This window comes from Nematostella vectensis, chromosome 14 (genome assembly GCF_932526225.1).
Source record: "Nematostella vectensis chromosome 14, jaNemVect1.1, whole genome shotgun sequence".
NCBI lineage: Eukaryota > Metazoa > Cnidaria > Anthozoa > Actiniaria > Edwardsiidae > Nematostella > Nematostella vectensis.
The window spans coordinates 10,034,722-10,062,020 of record NC_064047.1 but is presented as its reverse complement, the minus strand read 5'-3'; the positions used below and the strand labels follow the sequence as shown (position 1 = coordinate 10,062,020).

The 27,299-nt window shown below is 39.2% G+C and overlaps 2 protein-coding genes across 3 annotated transcripts; one reads left to right on the top strand and one right to left on the bottom strand.

Moving 5' to 3' along the window:
• The first annotated feature begins 245 nt into the window (after nt 1–245).
• LOC116617068 lies at nt 246–14,890 on the top strand. 2 transcript variants are annotated; one of them, XM_032379473.2, is made up of 17 exons: nt 246–363; nt 709–757; nt 3,502–3,552; nt 4,661–4,680; nt 4,776–4,814; nt 5,127–5,167; nt 5,807–5,855; nt 6,321–6,355; nt 6,465–6,516; nt 8,088–8,122; nt 8,970–9,009; nt 9,223–9,257; nt 10,956–11,007; nt 11,369–11,443; nt 12,412–12,483; nt 12,853–12,949; nt 14,062–14,890. In XM_032379473.2, the coding sequence occupies exons 1-16, from the start codon at nt 307–309 to the stop codon at nt 12,937–12,939; spliced, it is 789 nt and encodes a 262-aa protein (XP_032235364.2). In that variant the 5' UTR covers nt 246–306; the 3' UTR covers nt 12,940–12,949; nt 14,062–14,890. The 2 variants fall into 2 exon arrangements, with proteins under 2 accessions (XP_032235364.2, XP_032235363.2); XM_032379472.2 differs by lacking the exons at nt 246–363; nt 709–757 and adding an exon at nt 853–1,062.
• Nucleotides 14,763–26,741, bottom strand: LOC5510337 (ATP-dependent RNA helicase DDX18). The gene is made up of 13 exons (XM_001630744.3): nt 26,553–26,741; nt 26,335–26,448; nt 24,134–24,275; nt 23,270–23,370; nt 22,739–22,938; nt 22,183–22,297; nt 21,953–22,092; nt 21,393–21,554; nt 20,089–20,241; nt 19,188–19,301; nt 18,360–18,416; nt 17,449–17,626; nt 14,763–16,906 (listed from the first exon to the last, which is right to left on the bottom strand). Exons 1-13 carry the CDS (start codon nt 26,632–26,634, stop codon nt 16,755–16,757), a joined length of 1,710 nt encoding a protein of 569 aa, XP_001630794.2. The 5' UTR covers nt 26,635–26,741; the 3' UTR covers nt 14,763–16,754.
• Between the last annotated feature and the right edge of the window lie 558 nt (nt 26,742–27,299).

Sequence of the window (27,299 nt, the reverse complement as noted above, 5' to 3'; positions counted from 1 at the left end):
CGTCCAGTGGTGGTTAAAGAGTACCTTTTTAAGAAGGTGAATAATTCGGTGCCGTGTGGACGGATGAGAAAAGGAACCTTCTAAAACGATTGCGTGACAGACATATGAGCTGTAGAATTAAAACGCTCAAATTAAAACAATCTTTGCAATCGCGCATCTCTGGGCTCTCAGATTCAAGATGACGCTGGCAAACTGGCAACATGTCGCTGGTGCGCGCACATACGCTCGAGGATAATTACGTACTATCAGACGTCACAATAGTTACCAAGTAAATACTCATGAAGCTCTTCAAAGATAGATCACAAAATGTTGCACCTCGTTGTGCTCGGTGCAGCGGCCTTCCGCTATCTGACAGCGAAAGAGGTAAAGGCAAGATTTTGGGGAAGGCAGCGGTGGACTTCTGGAAGAAGGGGTCGTCTTTGGGGAAGGCCCGAAGACGATCAAATTTAGGGAGTGAAGGCGGTCTTTTGGGGGTGGGAAGGCGGTCGCTTTTGGGCAGGGTGAAAGGTCGCTTTTGGGAAACAAAGGCGTGTTTTGGAGAAAAAAAAGGCAGTTGTTTTAGGAGGAGGGGGGGGATTGAAGGCGGTTGTCCTTGGCAGAGAGAAGAAGGTAAAACGTGGTCGCTTTTCGTATAGGAAGTCGTAGACGTCTACAACGCGTATTGTGATGTTAGTTGTGAGGAATGAAATTACAGACTTTTTCTATTAGGAGTTAAACAACACGAATGGTCAACTGCAAGAAAGTGCAAGCGACACTGGTAAGTTCTATTAGTAACAACTTACTAACCGAGAGTGAGGTCATGTCGGGAAATACTTTCGCCTTCGCACGAATATCGATTAGTTTATCGATCGATTTAAAAAAGGCGGGAAAACAAGAAACAATCGCGCGCTGCCAAATCAAAAATGTAAATGAGTGAAAAGATTCAACAACAAGTAACTGGACGACGTTCGTGTTACTATTTGCACCTTTTGGAAGCTACAGGTTTTATCATAGGTGAAGCTGATCCAAACAATAACAGATGTCAGTCTTCACAGCATGACTGTTTAGTTCTTAAACTCCACGGTATGTAGAGAACAAACTTCTGAAGGAAAATGAAAAGGCCAATCGCTTTGTTCTGTTTTATGATTTGATGGAAATATTGCATTTACAAATAACAGGCAGTACTTATCTTAAAGAGACTTTTCTGGCTCTTTACACCCCTTGTTATTTATTCATTTGTTTGTTTATCCGATATAAATAACTTAAGCTTTGTATTTCTTGGCTCGGTGGCGGCTAGTCATCTTACTGTTTTTTTCTTTTCGTTATCAAAATTTTCCTCTTCAATCTTTTCAGGATAATAAAGCTCCGACTCAGAGTGCTCGTCCTCTCCCATTATCAACTTTAAGACCTGTTTGCTTCTTGTCTTTTTTTGTGTGTGGCTTTGGTTTTTTGGTCGATTTTGTTTTAGCGAAATTCGTGCAACCGAACAAAAAAAAAAAAAAACTCACAAAATGTCACGCTTCGGAAACAGAAAAAGACTGCCCGCCAATCAACCATTTCTGTTTATTCTTGGTGTTAGAATTCGTTACTCGAATGTTCGCTGTCGCTCATTTTGCAGTTTGAAGGCTGAAAAAAATTCAACAAACAGAAGATTTTTTTTTTCTCGTAGGTTAATATAACAATATAGTTGATGTTCGCGGGCGTAAATATGTTTTGGGCCCGACTCGAGCTCATTTTAGCCCGACTTTGGCAAGCATTAAGCGCAAAAACAAAAACAAAAATAATATCGAAAAACGCGGAAAACGCGTGATATTTATCCATTGAAAGTTGTTATAACATAATTAATAAATACAGCTTCAATTCACTTTACAAACGTTGCTAAATATACACGTGTTTAAGCTTCTTTTGTAAACGAAACAACTGTTTCATAATATAGAAAGTTTAATGTCACTTGTAGCAATTAAAATTTATTTTGCAACTGGAAAAGTGACAATTTGGCATGACAACCTTTGCAGAAGTATAATTTGGTCGAGGATGAGAAACTTACATTCACTTCCCCGCCTGCCCTAGATGAACTGCCTTGTTTGCAATCATTACTGTTTTCCATCTCAATGGTTTCACTAGAAGCAAAAGGCACTCGGCGAGAGGTCCTTCTTGTCTTTTGTTTTGACTTCAGCATATAGAAACGGCGTAAAATGCCTCCAAGATCCGAGGAGCTGATACTGTGAAAATCACATTCAACACTTCGCTTCGTGCACCGCTCGGTGAACTTTTTCATCGCCCAGGATGTTTGGTTTTTTTTAGTATTTTTGGGAACAGAATCTTTTTCCATTTTTTTAAGCTCCTCCTCATCGAGCTGAGAAGATTGTGAGTCGTGTTCAGCCATGTTTTCCTGTTTGTTTTTTGGTAGTTGTCAAAACGCAACCAAACACGGCAAGCGATGCGACGAACGGTTTGAATGAATTGCGGGATTTCCTGCTTCCTTCTGATTGACTGCAATTTCCTCGCCCTCTCATTGGCTTAGAGCAGCGGGCTTAAATATATTAGAGCCCGCCAAAACGTTCATTAGAGCCCGTATAATACGCCACAATGCTCGCCAAAGTTATAATAATACGGAATTATGCCCTCAGAGACGGGCAATACGGGAATGTCACGACTACCAATTAGCCAATCACAGCGCGTACTATCGTTGCCATATAATAAATTCGGTTAATCACTTCTTTAGATTTGTTTGTGAAATTTCTATACTTCATTTTTTTGTTTCATTTTGAGGAACTTAGGTTTTACAAAGCGAGTCAGATAGATTGCCAATTACCACAAAATTAGTCTATCTTATTACAAAGTAAGTCAAACGTAACAAAAAAACGCCTATACTTACAAAGTTCGTCAATTGTAAAAGTGCGTCAATTAAATTTTAAGGTGCGTTAATTATAAAGTGCGTTGTTGTCAGGGCCGTAGCAGGGGGTGGGGCACTGGGGGCACGTGCCGTATCCCCCCCCCCAACTACCAGAAGAAGCGTGGCCATTTTCCCAAATATTTTCCTGTTTTTGTATTGTGTCCCCCCCAAAAATATTTCGAGGCCTGCTACGGCACTGGTTATAAACTTCGATCAAAAGTGTATTTACAGGTATGTCGTACAAAGTTGTCTTACCGTAACCAATAATGTCAGTGTCTCAAAAGGACACCGAACAGCCGAAGTCTGTATCCAGTTGTCACTTATGCGTTTCTTACAGGCTAATTGTCCAAGTATCTAGTTAAGACTCTTTGATACTACAGGCCCATAGCAATGATTTTGAGCAGGGGGGGGGGGGGGGGGTAGGGGTAGGGGGAGTTCGTTTACTCATAAAGCGGACCATTTTCACTTGGGCAGCTCGTTCTACCTCGTAGTTCTACTTACTTGTATCTTCCAGTCGAGTGGGGGTGTTCTTCCGGACCCCTCGAGCCCCCTGGCTATAAGCATTATTCATTATATAATTAATTTTGCTAATACTTTCGACTAACACTTGTCTTTTTGTTTTGCAGAAGTCTCTGTGCCGGCCTGTCCACCATGTCTCGCACTGGTGCCATACAAAGGTACGCTTTTTTTTTTTAAACAACTTACTACAGCGAAGGTAAAATTCGTCTTCACGGCCTGCACAATTTAAAGAGTTCTTGTCAGCCGTGAATTTGTTATGGCTCCATAATCAACACACATTAAAAAAAAAACATCCTTTTTCGATAGTTAATCCAATTTAATTAAAAAAATACCCATTTGCGATTTTGCTCATTATCCTTTTCCCCTTTCTCTACAAACTCTAAGTTAGTCTGTCTAAAGAAGGTAACGCGGCATTTGGCTCCCTGTGGACCTGGCGGGAAAAAAGTATATATTTATTGCCACGCCCCTCGCCGAATGACAAAATCAGGCGCTGACTGTAAAACAATCTCAAACTAATTTATAAATCAGTTGTTGGCTCCAGCGGATGGATATTAAAAATCACAAAAGTTCTTTTAATCAAAGGGATTACTTGTGTCTGTTAAAAGATGAGCCGTGAAGGTTGTATACATATTTCGAGCCACTCATATCATCTTTTAGTACCATATATATGTATACATCTTTCGAGTCACTCATATCATCTTTTAGTACCATATATATGTATACATCTTTCGAGTCACTCATATCATCTATTAGTACCATATATATGTATACAAATTTCGAGTCACTCATATCATCTATTAGTACCATATATATGTATACAAATTTCGAGTCACTCATATCATCTATTAGTACCATATATATGTATACAAATTTCGAGTAACTCATATCATCTATTAGTACCCCAAGCTTGTGGGTAAGGCGTGCGTGACACTAAGAGCGGCTGATTAGCAGCCTTATCATCGACATTCATAATCATTTTAGTTTTCGAATCTTGCAACATTCGCAGCCGTGAATTTGTTATATGGCTTCATAATCAATATAAAAAGACAAAGTATGGGAAGAAACTTCGAAACACTTGTCCCAAAACAAAATTTTATACTTATATACTCGCCAAATTCAATATTGAAACACAAATTGTGTGAAAAAACGTCGGGAAAAACTTTTCTCAAAATAAAATGTTATATGTAAAAAATTCCTAGCTACGTACATGTTTTGACTTTTGCTTCTAAATTTCTTATCGTTAAACACTTTTGCTTCTGTTTTCAGGTTTTCAGCTTCTTCCAACGGTATGTTTTGTTAAGTTGGATTTAAAATGAGTATGACACTGATAACAACGTCTGGATTGTCATAATATTCAGCTTTCTTTAATTTCTCTACCCAGAACTATGTAAAGCTTGAGATTGAGAACGATGCAGAAGTGGTACGTTGATATACATAATCTAGCTTTCTACTTATTCTTATTGCATTGTCAGATTTGTTATTTGTACGTAAAACTAACTGCTCATAACATACCCATGACTGGAGATGATGAGGCACGTACCTAGGGGAATGCGTGTGAAATAATGCTCCCTCGTGATTGATCGCCAAATAATCGTTTGGCCATGAATATGATTTTTTGTTTTTTAAGAGAGGTCCCACTTGTTCGCATACCATTATTTTAGACATCTTGCCATTCTTGTTATTTTTTACAGAATCTTCACAGATTGTGTGCTTGTGTGTTTTATCATTACAGGAGAGAAAGAAGATAATCGAAGAGCTGGGAAAAGTTGAGAAGTAAGTGATAAAGGAAGGTTTAGGTTATTTCCAGCTCCCGAGTGGCCCGCACGAGTACAAAGCGTTGATCACGTTTGGGAAAAAAAAAAAAAAAAAACGAAGTTAATGCAACCAAGAAGCTATAAAACCACGCCATTGTCAAGTTTTTAGAAGTCTTTGAATACTTCCAGGGTTCGTGGCGATCAAACACACCCACTCACAGATATATAATACAAAAAGATAGTATTTGACGATCCTTCACTAGAAAATTACCCACTTTTTGGCGGACTAGAGATGGGGGGGGGGGGGGCACCCCCTACAGGCGTGTACCCAGGATTGGCCGAGGGAGGGTGCGCAGTCATAGGTATCATATGGAAAAAAGCATAGTATTTGAATATTCCTTGCTAAGAATTTACCCACTTTTTGACCGCCAAGGGGGGATGCGCGCGCACCATGCGCACCCCCATGTGTGCGCGCCTGCCCTAGGTACACGCCTGATAGTAGCAATCACAGATCATGGGTAGCCATTTGTCTTTTTCATGATATATAATGAAACAAAGAGCCAGTTCACCATCGCAATCATGAAGACTATCCTTATCAACCCTGATATTTCTTTCCCGAGGAGAACCTTCATAAATATTGTATTCATTTGTCCCCTAGATCTCTTCAGAACAAGAGAGAAGTTCTGAAACTGCTCGGCAAGGAACAGGTACAACAAAACCTCGTTGTCAATGATTATCATCAATATTGGAAGCACGGGTGGCCTAGTGTGTAAGCGCGTCGGCCTCTCACCGCTGTGGCCCAGGTTCGAATCCTGGCTCAAACTGGGGATTTTTCCGGGTTCCTGCTTTGATTCGAATTTTTCTCACAAGTGAGTTGAAGTTATTCTCCCGTGTTTCCAGTCTTCTCGGATAAGGACACTAAACCGGAGGTCCCGTCTCTTCAAGCTGCACTACACTAACCTGAACCGAAGGGACGTAAAAGAACCACTGGGGACGCAATAAATCCTCTGGCAGTGACCACCCCCAGTGACAGTGCTTACTAACCGAAGGCCATATGTTTGAAAACTGTTTATTCGCTTAAATATGTTGCCCTCGATATACAAAGATTAAACTGAAACTGAAATATCATTCTAATATTATCATTTTATCTATTTCATTTTATTACCATATAGATTGAGCTGAATGATTGCATCAAGGAGAGTCTGAAGTGAGTTGTCCCCTTGTTTTATAGACTGACTCAACAATAAACGTGAAACTATCATTCTACAGAAAACTATTATTCTACAATAATGACAAATGATTATTTGTACCAACAGGCAGATGGCAGATGCCATCTGTGGATACATTTTGGAGGAGGTCATCTGCAAAGTAAGTCAAATGTGTTCACTATCGGATCTAGGGGGAGGGTTTAAGGGGGTTTAACCCCCCCCCCCCCCCTTTTGGCTGCCAGAAAGCCAATGTAACAAACAAAATTACCCTCTCCCCCTTTGACACTGAGCCACCCCCCCCCCCCCTTTCGCGAAAAGCTAAATCCTTTCCTGGTGTCCCTTCAGATCATAATCATATACATGAAATGCTAAGTGTGAGTCACATCTCACGCAAAGAGAGGAGCAAAGTAACTCCACAATAACGCGAGTTACGATCCTTGGCCAGAGAGAAGCTTTACTTCCAGCACATTGTTTAACGAGATATCGAGCTCGCAAAGGTGCAATTTGAAGTTTTCCACAGAAGCCCAAAAAGTATTTTTATTTACCAGCGAAAAGCACCATTATTCACGTTCACACCTTTGTAGTTTGAACACAAATCACTGTGATTTTTTAACGCTTGCAAGAGCAAAGGGGGATCTAACTCTCCTCCCCAGCCCTCTCCAAAACTTCATGGTAGAAAATAACACACATAAAAAACATCATTTTTCGATAATAAATTCAATTAATTAAAAAAGTGCACCCTGAAATGTATATGGCCTTTCCATTAAAAAAAAAAAATCCAATTGCAACCTTGCTCCTCACTTTTCCCTTTCTCTACAAAGTCTATGTTTCTTTCATATTGGACCTGGCGGGAAAAAGTATCACATGCGATATTTATTGCCACGCCCCTCGCCGAATGACAAAATCAGGCGCTGACTGTTAAACAATCTCAAACTAATTTATAAATCAGTTGTTAGCTCCAGCGGATGGATATTAAAAATCACAAAGATTCTTTTTGTCAAAGGGATTACTTGTGTTTGTTAAAAGATGAGCTGTGAAGATTGTATACATATTTCGAGTCACTCATATCAACTATTAGTACCATATATATGTACACATATTTCGCCAGTCACTCATATCATCTATTAGTACCATATATATGTATACATATTTCTAGTCACTCATATCATCTATTAGTACCATATATATGTATACAAATTTCGAATCACTCATATAATCTATTAGTACCATATATATGTATACATATTTCGAGTCACTCATATCATCTTTTAGTACCATATATATGTATACAAATTTCGAGTCACTCATATCATCTATTAGTACCATATATATGTATACAAATTTCGAATCACTCATATAATCTATTAGTACCATATATATGTATACATCTTTCGAGTCACTCATATCATCTTTTAGTACCATATATATGTATACAAATTTCGAGTCACTCATATCATCTATTAGTACCATATATATGTATACAAATTTCGAATCACTCATATAATCTATTAGTACCATATATATGTATACATCTTTCGAGTCACTCATATCATCTTTTAGTACCATATATGTGTATACAAATTTCGAGTCACTCATATCATCTATTAGTACCCCAAGATTGTGGGTAAGGCGTGCGTGACACTAAAACGGCTGATTAGCAGCCTAATCATCGACATTCATAATCATTTTAGTTTTCGAATCTTGCAACATTGTTTTTTTTATCTTTTCCAGGCTGTCAGCATTGCAGATGACCTAAAATCACAAAGGTACTGGGTCAAGCAAATTAAATGTGCTCACATCTCATACCACTGGTCATTTCCTTCTAAGTTTTCTAAAATATTGGGGCTGCTAGCTAGCAGTCCAATGATCCATAATCATGAAATAAACTATGTAGAAGCAGTCTTTATAATATACATACTGAGAAATACTCATGCTGAAAACATAATTAAGTAAAATTTCGTTCGTTCACTGATCTCAGCAAATCAGAGGCGCGAACGCTGTTTTTTTACCGTTAAGAAAAGTCGTTCGCGGTTCTGATTGGACGAAGTAATATTTTTCACTGCACTTGAATGGCTTCAATCCCAACGCATCAACGAGTACATAAAAATAGTACAAGCATTTTCCATTTAGTAATTTATTTATTTCATAGATGTCGAGACTTTAGAGCTTAAAACTGCTCTACTTGTGTAACATGAGCTACAGTCTCGAGCGTGACATTAGCGAGACAGATTCGTTTCAATGTAAGTTTCTGTCTGTCTGTCAACTGAACCGTCGAACAGCACAAACCTCGGAGCCTCTGCAGCCAAGTCTGTAATGTTATGTAATAAGCTTATTATAAATTTCTCAGTATGTATATAATAAATAAAGTACAGCAGTTTTTTATTCAAAAAATTGATCGTTGTTTTGTATAAAAAAAACTCACTCGTTCGCTGCGCTCACTCGTTCGTTTTTTGATACTGCACAACTTGTGAATAAAAACCGTACGCTCGCACTTGTAGTATTCTCTATATATGTAGTATTCTCTATATATCTCTACTAACAACTTATGTCTGTCGCATATTTGCACGTGTAATCATGTCTCATACTAATTTTATTTGCACATTTTTTAAACAGATCAATTAAAATAGCTAAAGAGCTGTTTGAGAAAGAAAAGGTAATTTACGCATTATTAAGGTAAACGTTGTAGCCTGCATTGCAGGCGTTTTACCCGTTGTTTATATAGCGAAACCGACCCAGCCTCGAACGACTCGTAACCGCCAGCTTGGATATTTTTGCTTAAAATTCAAAATGGCGGCTGTGTCAATATTATACTTTATATTAGAAAAAGGGTTAAAAAGCATCGAAATATCTTCTTTTTTTTTTCCAGGAGGAGCTTGCAGAGCGACTCGACGCCCAAATTAGGTAAATTCTTCCCGCTTTACATAAGCCAAACCGGAGCCCCATAGTTTAGCAAATTTGGTAAAAGGTATTAGTCCGAGTGTCAGGCCCTTTTATCGTTCCCTATGAAGTATATACCGGGAAGCGATAAAAAGAGGGCCTGATACAAATACTGTAAAATTTTCATGTTCGGGTCCCAAATAATGGGCCACTGGGATTGGCTATAAAACAATGCTAACAAAAAGCGCGCTCTCATTGGCCCTTATCAGAATGTTCAAATTTCTTGCCCAGGCCGGTCAATGCGTGTTTTTATTTCTCATCGGTACATATGAAGAAACCGTTGTCGTTTTGAGGGACTGGTACCGAGGACCCTTAGTTTATTTTCAGATACTTTCTCCATTGACTAAAGATGGTCACAGTCACAGTTTTTCTCTTCTGATTACAAGTCAAGCAGTTTTTCCAAATAAGGAATATATTAGTTTCCTTATATGGAAGTGACCGCGTTTGGCAAAAACGACAATTTTTGGCTGAATTTTCTTGATATGTAATTTTCGAAGCTAAGATCTACTAGTTTTTTAAATTTATATGATATATGGATGCCATAGAAGCTGCCTTAATACTGCGGATATCATTAGTAGTAGTTATTTAATTCTTAGATAGACCAGGCGCCGAATATTCAAGAAATTTGTTTGTGAGAGCGATAAATGATTGGGATTGTTTGCGGTACTTTCCGCCGCGAGTGTGAGTGAGCTTATCAATAATTTTGTCTATCTAGACAAAAAAACCTGTTTAGCAAATTGGTGATGGTAACGTAAACTGTAAATCTCTTGCGCCGTAAATTATCTTGGCGTTTTCTTGAAAGCATTCAATTAATTTTACAAATACCTCACCGGAGTTTGTCGTTAATAAAATTATCACCTTTTATATAACACCACTGTATTACAATTTTGCTTTACATAAATATTGTTTATAATTTGATTTGTGCATTTGATTGTACTATCACGCGAGTCATTTGGTCAATTGACAACCGCCGTATTTTGACAGCGGCCCGAAAAAGGGGCGGCAGGCATCGCGTCTAGTATTTGTGTCAGACGTAGTTTTATTTTTCCTCTCCGACTTTTGAAAAATAAAATTGCCTGATACTCGGGCTAGTAAGGTATACGATAAAGTTTCCCATGGTCACGATGGGATGCCTGCATATGAAGAAAACGTTGTCGTTTTGGGGGCCTGGTACCGAAGAAAATTACCGCTTTTGGCAAAAACGACAATTTTTGGCTAAATTTTCATGATATGTGTTTTTTCCGTATGTTTTTTCTGCCTGGTGTGCCCTTCGCTTCTCTGATTGGTAGAAAATTTCTTAATGGCGCGAAAGTGAGAACTCGTGTAAATTCCTTACAGCCCTCCTTAAGCCAAATTGTGGAGACACAGCTACCACGGAAATATACCATTAAAAATTACTTTATTCTAAAAGATGCCCAATAAATACAAGTATATCTCTGGGAAATCCATGAACGGGAACAGAGTGGGTCTACCCAGTGTTCTTTGCGGGCGCTTTTCAAAGGTCTTGCCAGTGTTCTTTGCTGGTAGCTAGCCTGTCCATTGCTCCCAAAACTGATTCTTTCTCATCATGGGAAATAAAGCTCTGAATTCTAAGAGACTGGCAATGTGCTGATTATGTATTTATTTTTATTTATTCATTTTTTTTCCATTTTCTTCTTTCAGAGAGATCGCATTCTTGAATAAGGAAATGGAAGCTACCGCGCTAGCAGTCACAGTATGTATTAAGCTATTGAGCTGTACAGTTATATAAAATGAATAAAGTAAATCATGGCAGGCAAATTGGTGGAGGTATGGGAAAGCCTCACGCTCTGGGTGACGTCATACTTTCGAACACTACCTCACCACATGAAGCCTGGCAGAAAGCCTTTAGATAAGCCACCCATCCCCCAATAAGCGCTCCCCTTGACATCGAATTTCGGAAAGGGCGTGTATTCGAATCATTACACGATATCCTTTATTATTTATTTGGTATCTTTCTCGAGTGGGGACCATTTAGGAAAACGACGGCTTTCGAGAGCAATCAAAAATCTCATTTATTCGTGCAAATCAAACTATGTGCGTATTTATATATCCAGTCACAAGTTGATGTCTCCTGCCAAGCATCTATTGACACCCTCGAATCCTCTACAGAAACAGACCTTTTCCGAAAGGTTAGCAAATGTTTTGTTAAATTCGGATATTCTCAAGACTTTTATGTTGAGACTATGTATGACTATGTACTAAGTTGTATGGAAGTATTTGATCCAATACCAATGGAACGTACAATACTGTGTGTATACACCTATTTCCAGGCCCGTACCCAGGATCTTTCTTGGGGGGGGGGGGGGGGGTGCGAAATCAGAAAAAGTGGACCTAATTTTTCCGGGGGGGGGGGGGGGGGGGGGTGGGGGAGAGGGAGTTCTCTGATAAAAATCTAACCACCTCCGAAAGAACAAAAGGGAATTTCTTATGCCTTTGCAGTGTCTCTACGGGACGTTTATTGTCGGATTTCGCTACATACCAGAGTGATCTTGCTTATGATTTTGATTTTTGTCTACAAACTACAAATAGCACGTCTATTGAGAACCAAAAGTGGACTTTCGGCCGTTGTGTGTGTGTGTGTGTGGGGGGGGGGGGGGGGGGGGGGGGGTACGGGCCTGATTTCAAATAAGGTTGCACTCGAGAATCCCGAGAACCCGCGGTGGTGGTTCATGGGTAGCGTATAAATAGCCGAATCCTTGTATCTGAAAGCTATGTCAATGTTCATAAGAACATGAACAAGAATTCTACAGCTTTTGAAACCTTTGTTTGTATTTTATTTACGCTTATTTGCTTACTTAGTTGATACCTATAAAGCACTACGGGTTACGATGCACAGATTCTCCGACTGCAACCTTATTTGAAATAGGTGTATGTCTACGTGAAAATACCAAAGGTGTTTTTTTTTACTAAAAATGAAAACATGACATGAAGAAATCGCGTCGTTATTTCACATATCCACTTAATACCGAGTCACACAAAGCATCTATTTTCATCGGCTAGCCTTTTCACATATAAGCAATACATAAGCGTTTAATATTGGTTATATAAAGCTTAGACGTCTTTATTAACGTCCTTGTGCGCGTATTTATTTATCCAGTCACATGATGCCTGCTACCAAGCTGCCATCTACGCCGCCGAGTCCTCTACTCAAACAGACTTTTTCCCAAAGGTTAGCAAATGTTTTGTTAAAGAAATAAATTCGGACGGAAACAGACGTCTATCCCCGGATATTCTCGAGACTTGTACTTCACACATCCAGAGTCACACAAACCATCTATTTTCATCGGCTAATCTATATAAAAGCAATATTTGGGGCTTAAATATTGCTAATATATAAATAGATTAGCCGATGAAAATAGATGCTTTGTGTGACTCGGTATTGAGCATCTGCGGTGGACGGGCCAGTTCAAGCAAGTAACTGATTCATTTTCATGGGCTATGGTCACTCGAATATCAGACTGTTATTTTGAAGTCTTTTTGCAAATGATTTCAAAAATAGTGATTGATTGACATTCTTTGATGATTTTATTATCTACAGACGCGGCGCCCCCTTATTGCGCGTCTGTGGAAGATGTGCAGGGAGAGGATCCGGCGGCGTAGGGGCTCTAGGAGCCCTGCCCAATAATTTACCATATGTAAGTACAAGTCATTAGATCTTTTATTCATCGCAGTTGGGTGCGCCGTGTGTTGTAGGGTGCACTTGTGTTGTAGGGTGCACCTGTATTGTAGGGTACACCTTTGATGTAGGGTACCTGTGTTGTAGGGTTCACCTGTGTTGTAGGGTGCACCTGTGTTGTAGGGTTCACCTGTGCTGATGGGTTCACCTGTGTTGTAGGGTTCACCTGTGTTGTAGGGTTCACCTGTGTTGTAGGGTTCACCTGTTGTAGGGTTCACCTGTCCTGTAGGGTTCACCTGTGCTGTAGGGTGCACCTGTGCTGTAGGGTGCACCTGTGTTGTAGGGTTCACCTGTGTTGTAGGGTTCACCTGTGTTGTAGGGTTCACCTGTCCTGTAGGGTTCACCTGTGCTGTAGGGTTCACCTGTGTTGTAGGGTTCACCTGTGTTGTAGGGTTCACCTGTCCTGTAGGGTTCACCTGTCCTGTAGGGTTCACCTGTGTTGTAGGGTGCACCTGTGTTGTAGGGTTCACCTGTGCTGTAGGGTGCACCTGTGCTCTAGGGTTCACCTGTGTTGTAGGGTTCAACTGTGTTGTAGGGTTCACCTGTGTTGTAGGGTTCACCTGTGCTCTAGGGTGCACCTGTGTTGTAGGGTTCACCTGTGTTGTAGGGTTCACATGTGTTATAGGGTTCACCTGTCCTGTAGGGTTCACCTGTGTTGTAGGGTGCACCTGTGTTGTAGGGTGCACCTGTGTTGTAGGGTTCACCTGTGCTGTAGGGTGCACCTGTGCTCTAGGGTTCACCTGTGTTGTAGGGTTCACCTGTGTTGTAGGGTTCACCTGTGTTGTAGGGTTCACATGTGTTATAGGGTTCACCTGTCCTGTAGGGTTCACCTGTGTTGTAGGGTGCACCTGTGTTGTAGGGTTCACCTGTGCTGTAGGGTGCACCTGTGCTCTAGGGTTCACCTGTGTTGTAGGGTTCACCTGTGTTGTAGAATGCACCTACGATGAAGGGTGCAAATGTGTGGCACAAAGTGCGGTCGTACCGGTCATAAAAGAGCAGTCCTTACTACGTGACCACTAGTAGCATAATGCTGTATTTCTAATGCTGTTTTCTTTTCTTCTCTACTTGCAGGGATTTGATGGCTACAAAGTAAAAATCCATTACATAGATTTACGCATCCTTACTTCCCTCTCAACTCATTCATTCACTTGCTGCCGATGAAGCAATCTAATGAATACTTCACACAACATAATTGTATTATCCCGTGCAACCAGCGCTAAGATCACCGTATTCACCAATCGCTCGACAAACAAGACAAGAAAATGTTGATTAACAGCTTCTCAGCATCTTCCAACATGGTGTGCAAGCATGTTTTCGCCGTTCGCACGGAGCTTAAGTTTAATTTTTTTTTCTTGCCTTCCCCATGTTTAATACAATTCGACCCCACTAGCTCATCTTGGGGGGACACGCCCAGAGCACCTGTGCACCCTACAGCGCAGGTGCTCCTGATGAGGGGTTAGGGCGGGGCAGAGCTTCGCGACACCATGTGTTCATGGGCCCCAATGATTCCGAGTTGGGTGTGTCCCCTCAAGATGACCATTTTAAGAGACTCAACCTTTTATATCTATATCTTTTAATTAACAAAAATAATAACCGGAACATGTATTCGTCAAAAATGCCAGGGCGATGCTAGGGTGACATAATGGGGACCAATAAGACCACTTAGAACTTCTGAAATGTTAAGAAGTGCGTGTGCATTCAACAATCAATTTATTATATTTCGTCAAAGCTACCATGCAGTTATGCTTTCAAATGTACTTTAATACAAGGTGTGCAAGGAGATTATTTTTTATTATGAAAGTTATAAATGGTGTTTATAGAAAGCTGACATATGTGGCTAAATTACAAAGCAAGCCTTGAAAGCATAATATTGTAATAATAAAAAGGACTGCAAAACACATATTATTGTCTTTGGTTTATTAAATAGTAAGGTGTGCGTACACATTTTTTTTGGGAAAAGGAACTGAGCCAAAATTTGGACTAAACACACCAATAAACCTTTTCTGAAAAACCACAGGGGTAATATATTTACTGAAAATATTTTCAAAATTTCGCTAACTCTTGTCAATAATTTCCAACCCGCTTTCTGGCATCCGTCAATCAAACTAACGGGAATACATTTGGCATGTACCCGTGAATCATTACAGCTGTCAATTGCCGACTAAATCGTTTTATGACGGGTATGAAATAAACTAATTTGTTATTGTTTGTTGTGCATTTTGATTGGTCAGAGCCCTGGAGTTATTGGAAGCCATCTCAGTGCTTGCCAATGAAAACGCTGATTTTGAATGACCAGGGGCCCGTTTCTCAAAACGCCCGGTAAATTATCGGGCCCGCTAACATACCCGTTAAAGCCGCATTGTCACCAGTTTACTTCCGGTCGATTACGTAACATTCTCCGATGATTTTTAACGGAAAACGCGAAAAATATTGAAAGCAGTGTGTCTATTGGAAGTTTCTTCGAGGATGTGATCGATTATTTAGAGCGGATGGCCTGTTAAATATCTCGGATTCTAATAGATTCTTTTGTCTTTTAACGGTTGAGGTTTCCGTCGGACCTCCGGAAGTAAACTGGTGAGAATGCGGCTTTAAGTCCTCCCGATAAATCTGTGGTGTTTCTCAAAACTCCCGTTATAAAGTTCAAAATTCATTTGTTTTTAAATTATTCGCACAGAGTGGAGCTAAGTTATTCATGTACACCCTGTCAAGTTGAAATTACCAAAATTTGTCTCTTTTTGCTTCAAAACTGACCATTTTTTGACCGTCTTGTTTTGCTTTGAAAATTTTCCCCTTCGCAGTGGCACCGTTCACGTAAACTTCCCCGGTATGGTTCTCCCGCCGATTTACGTCGTCCCGGTAAACCTGCACCAATCAGAGGCGACCATCTCGCCCCTCAACCAATCAAAAATTCATTCTCTTGAAAGCTAGCTGTCATTCAGTTTGAAATGCTGCTCGCGAGAATTGTAAACAGACAGTCACACTCAGTGCAAGATTTCACTACAAGTTGCTCATGTTTTTGGATATTTTAGCTAATATCTTAACTTTTTTCGCTGGAAATGCAAACCTTGAAATACATTTTGTCATGTAGCATCGACAAATTGTTGAGTGTTCCGTTAATTCATTGTTAATTTGAGCAAAGCGTTTGCAATGGCTAGACATTTATATTATATTGATTACGGGTTCCGATAAATTCGGGAGGTTATCGGAAGTTTTAAGAAACACTCCCTCAAACCCGATAAACTTCCCCGTAAAGTCTCCCGATAAGTTTTACGGGCCCGTTAATTACCGGGAGTTTTGAGATACGGGCTCCAGGTCCGTACCCTGGGGGTGTAGGGGGTGTGTTCGCACCCCCCACAACAACCATCCACTTCTGGTTCGCAATAGACGTGTCATTTGTAGACAAAACTTTAAAGCATAAGCAAATTAGATCAATCTGATGTGTCATAAATCTAAAAGTCACAATTTCTTTGTAGCCAAATCCGATAATAAACGCCCTGTGGAAATACTGCAATGGCATTAAACAAATCCATTATTGTTCTTTTGGGGGTGGTCAGGTCTTATCAGATAACTCACTCTTTCCTCCAGCCTCCCCCCGCCCCCCTCTTCCCCCACCACCGAAAAAATTAGGTCCACCTTTTCAAATTTTGCACTTCCTCCAAGGAAAATCCTGGATACGGGCCGGATGACGGTCGAATAGTCAGCAAGAGTTTGCGGAATATTGAGCACCCCAGTAGCTGTTTTCTACCTCTTGGTAAGTGCATTTGTCATCTTGCGAATTGCCGGATATCTTTCCCCTTCTTAAAATTGAAGACCTTCTGCTTGCCGTGTTTACCAGCAATTTGGTTTTGGCTCTTGTAGCCGAATCCTCCGCCTCCCCCTCGACGCTGTATTCTTTCACCCTTGCTACTGTGAACGTCTGGTAGAATTGTGTTAAGGCGAAACGATTTACAGGGTTGGGGTAATAACAAATAGTTGTTATAACACTGTAGGGTAAGAGAATAAAAGTGAGCACTATGGGCAGACTTACAATAGCCGATCCCATTTACATTGCCAAGATCACAAAACTCATTCAAATATACTAAAACCTTCGACTTATTCGCCTGAGGAATGCTATTGAGCGTAAAGCTTAAACAAATTTGTAATCGCGCGAGAAATCGAATATCCAACCAGTTTCAAACATTTTTCCGTCAATCAAAAGTAGTGAAGCCATACACGCGTGCGCTGTCAAAAATGCGCAAAAACAATACAAATTGGGATGAAATCTCGAAATATCCTTCTAAATAGAAAGACTTATACTCCAGTCACCAAATTCAAACAAAAATACACCAAAAGCTTCTATTCATTAGCCGATTGAAATGGATGAAATCACACACTTGGTATTTTTTTAGGATGACAAAATGGCGGCTAACAGGGACTCTTTAAAATGTTGTACACTGCTTTTAGCGTAAAAAAGGATACTAAGGCTGACGCTTGGTGGAACAGCAAATCCAAAAGACAGGGCGACCCTCTGAAGGTCTAGAGAGTTCACATTGAAGATGCTCTTGTGCTGGTGGGAGGCATACGCCTGTATGTACGCTTTGTAAGCATCTTTCGCCGACTTGTGTAGGTAGTAATTCTTTTCTATCAACCTCTCAAGCTGAAAAATACACAAAGTACGTTAAAGACTTTCAAGCAGCCGCCATTGCATTATTGTTTTCCCTTACTGCGATTTTTAATATGCTGTCGATAATTTCCATTTGCTGAACCGCTTTCTGGCTTCTGTCATTTAAACTAATGGAGTTACATACGGCGCTATTTGATTAGTCGGCGCCTTACAGAGAAGTGGCGTGACTGGTAACCTTTTCAGTGCCGCCAACCGAGAACGCTTCAAGGATTTTGAACGACGGAAGCCAGGAAACGAGCTACTGGAAAGCGTCGGTGATAGTTAGATACATAGTTACACTGTTACATTGGAAGATAAATCATGTAAAGAATATCGAAATACCCGTCTTAAAATAAAGTTTTATACTTTTTTTTTTACAAATTCAATCGAAATATTACAATAGCTTTCCCTTTTTAGCTGATGTAAACGGATGCCTTCTTACTCTTGGTATTTTTCTAGGAAGACAAAATAGCGGCAGAAGGAGACACGCAACATTAAAGAGCCCTTGTCAGCGACACCTTTTTTTTATTGATTTAATTTAATATCGGAAGGCACGAATGTCTAAAAACCATCTAAAAACAAAGTTCAATACTTGATTTACCGAATTCAATTGAAAATTTCGCATTGGCTTCCCCAAATCAGCCGATGGAAATGGATGCTTTTTCACACTTGGTATTTTGCTAGGAGGACAAAATAGCGGCTGACAGAGGCTGTTTAAGACAAGTACCTGTGACTGTATGTTGAGGATTTTGGATGAGGAAAAATCGTATTCATTCAGCGGAACCTAAAACAAACATTCAACAATCAATAAACTATAATCCCTTATGTATCTCATACTTAAAAATGGGGAATTCATTATTAAGAAACTACATACACCTCTAAGACAATCCGTAATACCCTTATCATTCATTAATAAACTACAACCCTAGAACATCACCCCTCATCCCTAAAAGAGGGATCCTTCATCAGTAGACACACCCCTAAAACAATCCCTCATTCCTAAAATAGAGGTTCTTTCCCTATCAATAACCTACACCAAGCTATTATTGAACAGAAGAAAACGGATAAAGAAAGTACAGCAATAGTGATGCACCAATGAACCTACAGTACAGAAAATAGAGTGAGCCATGAACACCTACATAACAGAACACATAAACATAATTAACCTCATAGCCTTCTGGACTCTTCAAGCTAGTGGACACAGGCAGGGGCGGGTCCAGGATTTCAAAATGGGGGTGGATAATGGTGGGATTGACAGCTTATAACTGATCCAGTGGTTTTTGGTAGGTCACTACATAGATCTTACAATACTTCACGCTGAATTGGATTTGTTGCGTCAGCAAAGTCAAGCAGGCAAAGGAAAATGGACAGTACTTCCCGTCCCTCAGACATATATTTTCTTCAAACAAAGTAACTTTTCAATTTTTTTTACTCCAAAAGGGGGGTGGGATATCTGTGAACTAACATATTTTTAAAGAAAATTGCTACATGTATGTTTATTAAAAAAAAAAACAGTGCACACCATTTAAGCTTGGAAGCAGAAAGATTTTCTCACCTTTGCGTGCTTGAGATATCGAAGAAAAGCAAGTTCTTCTGGAAGCAAGAACAATAGGGCATGGCCTTTGCCCTCAGTGCCACGGGCTGTTCTCCCGACGCGATGGATGTATTCCTGTTTGTTAGAAAAAAAAAAGAGAAATCAGGGACGGATCCAGGATCTCCAAAAAGAGGGGGGGAGCCGGCGTTTCAAGAAAGGGGGCGGATTCAATGTTCTTCACTGTATTTCATTATACTTTTTGTTATTTCAAAGCCAAATTTCTAAAAAAAGGGGGGGAGGGCAAGGCCCACTCAGCCCAACCCTAAATCCGCCCCTGGAAAATATGAAAAAGTTGGAAGAAGGTGCAATAGACTGAAACCCCCAGAAATTCAGTCAAACAAAAAATCCCAGCTCTCATAGGAAAGTGTATGGTTACTTAACAGCACCAACAAATAAAAGATTTGACAGCAGTTACCCTTAGTTTTTAGATAGTGGGGAACACCAGCCCCCTTGGACCACCCCTGGATTTGCCAATGGATTTTGCACCCAAAATAATACTCCAGTACTGAGAGGATTTAAGCAACAACTGTACAACGGCAATGGCAAGAAGAACATGGCAAAAAAACACTTATATACTTACAGTAGTTCTAATAAAATTGGCTTGTGTTTATAGTTCCAAATACAGTACAGTAAGGGTCAATAAACTTAGAACCTTGTTTCTGCCTTAACAAGCAAAGATAGATGGGTTTACAAAGTTAACATTCAGGTCCTTGGTAGACCGTGAAACATGATGTTTTCACAATGTGGCTTTGGAACAACCACATCTGAAGTGTACAGTATCAGACAGAGTGTATTCCCCTTCTGGCTCTTTGAGTGTTTTATTGTTGTCTGTCAATGCTGTTCATGTTACCACTTTACTTACTTTTGGGTCATCGGCAGGATCGTACTGTACAATCCAGTCTACCTCGGGGATATCCAGCCCTCGAGCAGCCACATCTGTGCAGAGTAATATCCCTGACTTGGCATTACAGAATTCGAAGAAGGTGGTGGTTCGTTTTTGTTGCTTTTGCTTTCCCTGAAATAAAAATTAAGACACATTTAGTCACTTAATGAAGACACATTTAATCCGATGTGTTCATCAGTTGAAAGTTCAAATATTTCCAAACCATTTGATGCGTGCTTGAACGCCATACTGTTTACACCTATTTAAATTAAAGTTGATTATAAGAGAATGGGAAATGATGAATGCCAAACACCACTGGTTAGGGAACAAGAGTTGTATCTGTTAATGACATTCAGTGAGGCTAAATTAAGTTTGTAGGAAGGCCCTTGTAATGAATGAACGAATTTTTAATACAAGAAAACATTTATATTGGCCAAACTTTGTTCAATTTTCCATTGCTTATAGTCAAACTTTAAGGAAATAGGTGTATAAAGTGCATTCCATTTCGGTTAAACAGAAAATTATATACTGTAAACCTATTTCAATAAAGGTTGTCAGCACAAACAGCAAATGGCAATTGCCAAATGGCAGTTCTCAAACCAAAAGCTACTCATGGGAAGTAATTATTTGTAAGAATGTAGGTGGTACAATAAAAACGCAAGCAATGTCAGAACCAATGGATAACCATATGTTTTATCATATTATTTTGAAATTTGGAGCAAATATTTTGGGATCCATGGCTCCTGTCGGTCATATAGAACTGCCATTTGTAAATCGCCATTTGCCATTTGCACAATTTTTTTTAAAATACAGTAGCTAATACATTACATAGATTTGCAGTGTCAAATTCCAGTTTTTGGTGTATTGTATTGTATTTATTCTTCTCATTCACGAACACAACAATTTGGGCTTTTTATATTTATTTTTACATAGATTGACATATAATTATTTCAAATTGCTTTTATTTATTTATTTTTTTTCAATTTGGGAAGGGAAAAAGGGTAGCGTAGTAAATGTACCATAGATGTTCATAATTTTCAGGGAATTGATTCTACAGTATTTTTGTTTAACTGAAAGAATGTACAGTATATCCCCATCGACTCAAACTTTGATAAAACAGTGTGACTTGACGCAGAACTGACTCAAAAACACCATCTACTGCAGGACTGATGCTGGCTTGATGGCTTGCATTAAATGGGGATTTTTATCCTAGTTAGTCACCAAATGATCTACTGTATGTACACTTGTAAAATACACTCATTTGTGTCAAACACATCACTCACATGTATTTCCAGGACCGGAAGGTCAATGTAATTAAGCAGTTCTGAGTGGTACTTGACTGAGTTACAAGATGAGAAGAAAACCATGACCTTTTTGCTTCTGTTTTTCTTCAGGAACGTAAACAGGACAAGAAATCGCTTCTCTGACGGAACAACAATGTAACCCTACAATGAAAACAAATATCGGAATGTGTTTCCAGTGGCTAAAATATGAGCACACCTTTCTCTTGAATCAGCCAACAGGGGGGTTCGATTTTGCTGTCTCTTTATGGGTCTTGGCTAAGTTGATTATATTATAAAGTCTTATTACGGTACAATCAGCTTAATTGTCAGTAACTAACTGTAGTGCTGCTGTATCTTTTATGGTTAAAAATTGCTTTAACCATGCAAAATGTGCTATCTGTTAGAGGGAGGAATTGCTGCTGGCAACACCTAAATTGCTATACTGATTTTGCCATCAACCCATCTGTTTTTTTTTTCAAAGTCCCTCCTTGGGAAACACCCCCTCCCCGATGTAAACTCAGCATTAGAAGCAAAAAAATCTAGAACATTATAATATGCACCTGTTCCAAGCCCTCAACAGTAGATGTCTCCTTGTGATCATCCACTCCAACATACAACGGTGACCTCTTCAAAGACAGCTTAGCCAGATCTTCAACATTCTTTGTCTGTGTTGCTGAAAACAGAACTGTCTGTCTCTTGCCTAAAAAAGATGAGTCAAAATACACTTAAATATAATTATTTAATCAGAATTGACAAACCATTTATTTGATTTCATATAAGATTGTCTTACTTGGTAGTATTCTAATGATTTGTCTCATCTCCTCCTCAAAACCAATCTCCAAAATTCTGTCTGCTTCATCGATGACCAAGCACTGTAAGTTCTTGTATAAAAATCCTTGTGTATTCTAAATCAAAGATGAAAATGTTGATATTCTACAGTTTCACATACTTGAACACATTTATAAAAAAAACACTATGTATTTCTTCAGTTAGAATTACAGCACAGTAAGGTCATGTGAACGATTCTCTGATCATAGGCCAATCAAATGCCACATCCCATAGCTTCACTATTCTACCAATCAGATGACAGGGTTAGATATTGATACGTATTAAATGAACCATCACTTAGAGACAACTAAATAATAATGCAAACCAGGCTCATACAAATAAGTAGTGGGGTTGGGTGGGTGGGTGGAAGGGGGTTGTAGGCTGAGCATTCCAGCTGACCATTTTCTCTAAGGCATCTCCTCCTAGCTCACAGTATTTTTTAATTTTCTTTCATTCAAGTAGAACTCCCTGTTGAATCAATGGTTCTCCTGTACTCCCTAGTTACAGATCTGGCATACCTGAAGATGGTCCAATAGTCTTCCTGGCGTTGCAATGAGCAGGTTGACTCCCTTCTGTAACCGCTCAGCTTCAGCCTTTCTATTGACTCCACCCATGATAATCCCATAGGTGAAGTTGTGGTGCTTCAGCAAGTCTCGAGCTACTCCATACGTCTGTAGCGAGAGCTCTCGAGTTGGGGAAATTATGATAACGCCAGTTCCTAGAAATGGGAAAACATTCAGGATTGATTTTGGTCCTGCTTGAGTTCTTCGAAGTGTTGTTCTGTTTGATTATACAGTATATGAATATGTACAATATTAAATGGATTGCAGAATTGTTTATAGAACAGCAGGGAGTGTTTACTAGTAGAAGAAACTACAGTACCGCTCTCGAACATGTGGACATATGTTTGCGAAATTGTTTGCGAAATTCGCGAACAACGTTCGCAAACAGCTGATGTTCGCGAACACAGTGTTCGCGAACAGACCGGGACAAACCGTATTTTTCAATTTCCCAAAACAAATAAAAAATCAACCTGAAACTATTCTTACCATTTCTAGTTTTGAACTGGAGTTTGTAGAGTAGTTCAACAACTGGCACAAGAAACGCCAATGTCTTCCCACTTCCAGTCTTAGCAGCTCCTAAAAGATCTCTGAAAAAAAGAATGGATACAAGGAAATCAGCCATTCATCCTCAACTTTCTTGTCTTACCTTGCATTATTTATATACAAAATCCTAAAAAAATCACCCCCAAAACAAAGCTTCATCATGACAAACAAGCTCAGTCTTGAGAAAAGTAAAAGGGATTGAGTAAAAGGCAATGGAAATGGACATTTTCTATGGAAAATAGCTGCTAGGAAGAAAAAATGAAAGCTGACAGAGTTTCCAATTTAATACTAACTTACAGCAACCACTGGGTTTCGATTCCCAGTTCAAATTTGAGTTGAGTTTGTTATTTTTCATCTCTTCTCCAAGGGTTTTACTCCCTCAGCAAAAAATAAATGAAACAAAACAAAAACCAACAATGTCTATCTAAGCTGTGAACACAGTTATTAGATATCAGACATACATTTGTAACATGGTCAGACATGAGTCATGCAGTACAGAAGCTGTCTGAGAAACTTCTAAGCCTTCAACCCGACCATGTTATAATGTATGTCTGATATCTCATAATTTAGCATTCGAGCTGCAAGAAGGGTGGTTACCAGGCGCATACACAGGGGGTGCATGGTGTACACCCCCGCTTGTCGGCCAAAAAGTGGGTCATTTCTTATTAAGGAATCTTCAAATACTATGCTTTTTCCATATGATACCTGTGACTGCGCACCCACCCCCCCACCTCCCCACCCCTTAGCCAATCCTGGGAATGCGCCTGATTACTGCAGCCTCCAAAATGTAACTGATATTATGTGTACCTTCCTTTAAGAAGAGGAGCTATGCTCTTGTGCTGAATCTCTGTCATTGTGGTGAAGCCCATGTCTTTGATACCCTGAAGTGTCTTCTCACTCACATCCTCACTCAGGGCTGAAAACTCATGGCTATCCGGCAATGCTGCCTCTGGAAATATAATACAGTTAAGGTTATTCCCTTGAAAAAGTTCTACTTGGCATAAACAATATTGAAGTTAAGGGCTTTCAAAAAATGTAATAAAAAAATGGGGGTACCGACCTCGTTTTCACAACAGAGGGGCGTAGAGTTGACGCATTTTTACTGACAGCACAAGAAAAAATCCCAACTCTTAGTTTTCAAAGAGAGTGCCTATAGTCTTAAAAAATTAAGTTCTGTTTGTCGAGCTGCCAAAATCCGATCTCCTAAACAATAACCTATAGTAGCTAATGTTCAAAGCAAATCCTATTTTAGGATTTTTAGGAGATTGCACAGTAAAAAGCCATTTTGAAGTATTTTTATGGATTTTAAGAGAACAAAAACATCTACCATCCAACTTTTTTTCTTCTTTCAGTATATCATTTTTCCGTATATAGTTAACTATTAGAGCAAATAAAAAATGGGGGTAACAGACTTTATTTTTCTGTCAAAGCAATTTTAAGTAAAAATAATTTGTAACAAAACAGCGTGCGCCAATATGTGCAGAATGGGTGCGCAGTGTAATTCAAGGGAATTACCTTAAATCTACTGTTGCACTGTTGCATCATGGGTATGATGACTTTAAGTTGCATTGAAACTCTGCAATATCTAGCAAGTTGTTTGATTTTAATAATCTCTACATAATTTCAGAGTTGAAACAATTGATGGAAATTGTCTCCTACAAATCGCTTTGTCGATGAATCTACTTTATATTGGACACTTAACCGGCTACCCTAAGATGAATTTTATTTTCTTACTATAAAATATCTTGATCTCCCTCATTGAATCTCATCATTTTAACCATGTCGATTTAAATATAGTACAGCATAGGTGTTGTAAGTCATGTAAGTGTAAAATATGTACTTAAATCTATGAAAATTATTTTGGTACTTTGGTGCTTCCTTTAGATAAGCTTAAGTTTTATTATTTCCCTAAAATACCTTTACCCCTCATTGAATGTCATTTTATTTTTATGGAACAATTTTAATAAAATCTAGAGATGTGTAATATTTTTGTAGTGTTGTTGATCTTGAAAATATGTTTATGCTCTATAAAGTTCAATCAAGTCTGGATATTCTATAGCCCTCTCATTTGACTTCAAAACAAATAATTGTTGTTGTTTACTTGTAACTTACATAAAAAATAATACATTTCAATAAAATTATATTGTTAATACAATAGGACTTACTTTGAGTGTTAAAATAAATTTACCCCTAAGTGATAGCACATTGAGGGCAGTGAACCAAAGAAATATTTAAGAAATAACAATTTTAAAACACATTCTCAGCTTTCCTTAATCTTATTTCGATGCTAACTCTGATGTGGGGATAGTATTTGAAGATAGGACAATCAGTCCTGTCTACTCTCATGGAGCACACCTCGAGTCCACCCCACACCTGAAGAGATGATGCTCTCACCTTTCTTTCCCCAATCAGTGTTGTGATATGGCATTTACAATAAAAAACAAGATTATATATATTTTTTATTATATCCAAAGTAGGCAGTAAAATCTTTGTCATACATGTCACACAAACAAGTTGCAGATCTCAGGTATCCCAGTCAACCCTGCGCGCAGGGTCTAGTTGATTTAGGAGTCGAGCTTCTCATGTGCCAATATAATTAAATACTAAACAATTATGTTTGGCACAGCAGAAGCGTGGCTCGATATCTTGAATGTGGTTTGCAAATGATAACGGTAAAATTGAGCTCTTATGAAGCAATATAAAGTCTCGCTTTGTTTATCTTACCTTGTCTATCGGGTTTTATTTTTTGAAGAAACAGTCAAACAATTGATCATGTCGGTTAAGGATGTTACATTTCGACGGAATGAAAGAAATTGATATTTATTAATATAATCAGTAATAATCGATAATTTCAATATTTTTCGATAAAAATCGATAATAATCGATACTCACATAGTTTCACTTTATTGATTTCTATTGATTTCCGATATTAATCGATTGATTATCAATTAATTGATTGATTATCGGAATTATCGATTGGTATGGCCGGGCTCGTTTCTATGTTTCACCTGAGGGAAGCGTAGATTCTTCGGTTCTCTCTGTGTCACTGACATTACCAGAGTCTTCCTCAGTCTCTTCTGGATTATCATCATCTGTCTCGACTTTATTCACAGCTACTAATTCTGTGAACGAAAAGCAACTTCAACACATGTCTACACAAAAACACATGGCAAATAACAAAACACTTCAAGCAATAAACTAGGAAAAACTTGTATTATACGATTACCTTCGGTTTTATTCTTTTCCGATCGCTTCATCTTGCTCTTAAGCTTCTTCTTTTTTAGACTTTTCTTCGTTTCTTTGTCCATTGCAATAAAAGCGAAGGTTATTTCCGACGAAAAAGTTCCCGATGAGTTTACAACTTACAACACGTGAAAACACAAGCGCGATGTGCGACCAGGCCTTCTCATTGGGAATACCGCTGGTTAGAATACAGCTGGCACAGACGAAGTTTATTTCCACAGAACCCAGGGCGGTAGGAACAGAGTTTGTTAGGCTATTTAGATAATAAACCACGAAATTCCCTCGAATTTGGCTAAAGTGTGCCTTGTTTGCGACGCGGTCTGCGTGTTTGATCAGAAAACCCGGTCAAGTTACGCTCCGTTCAGTTGCGTGCCAATCTCCCTATTTTTGGCCGAGCGCTACATGCGGCTTTTCCTGGGGAGTTTTTCGAGAACCGAGTGTTTTTACCGCCCTTGCAGAACACCACACGTTCCGCGCAAAATACGAGCTGCTTTGAGTCTGTACTGTGTGTCATTGCTTAGGCATAAAACAACATGTCCACTTAAAAAGACTGCAAAAAAAAAAAAAAAAAAAAAAAAGGTAAAGCTGCACCCCCCCTCCCCCCCTCCCGCATCCGGCCGGGATTTCATTAAGTCAGTCCGAGTTGCGAGTTATCGGGGTCTATGACCATGACGGCAATACCACAAAATATTGGCTAAGTGATTTCTATCTTTATGCTTCAGAAAATTAT

Coding starts and splice junctions, on each gene's coding strand:
- LOC116617068 (XM_032379472.2), top strand. CDS start 909: ATGAGTGAAAAGATTCAACAACAAGTAACTGGACGACGTTCGTGTTAC. Junction 5,856..6,320: donor AACTGCTCGGCAAGGAACAG/GTACAACAAAAC, acceptor ATTACCATATAG/ATTGAGCTGAATGATTGCAT. Junction 11,444..12,411: donor AAACAGACCTTTTCCGAAAG/GTTAGCAAATGT, acceptor TTATTTATCCAG/TCACATGATGCCTGCTACCA.
- LOC5510337 (XM_001630744.3), bottom strand. CDS start 26,634: ATGGACAAAGAAACGAAGAAAAGTCTAAAAAAGAAGAAGCTTAAGAGC. Junction 22,298..22,738: donor GACTATTGGACCATCTTCAG/GTATGCCAGATC, acceptor TCTTTGATTTAG/AATACACAAGGATTTTTATA. Junction 20,242..21,392: donor TTCCGGTCCTGGAAATACAT/GTGAGTGATGTG, acceptor TTTTTATTTCAG/GGAAAGCAAAAGCAACAAAA.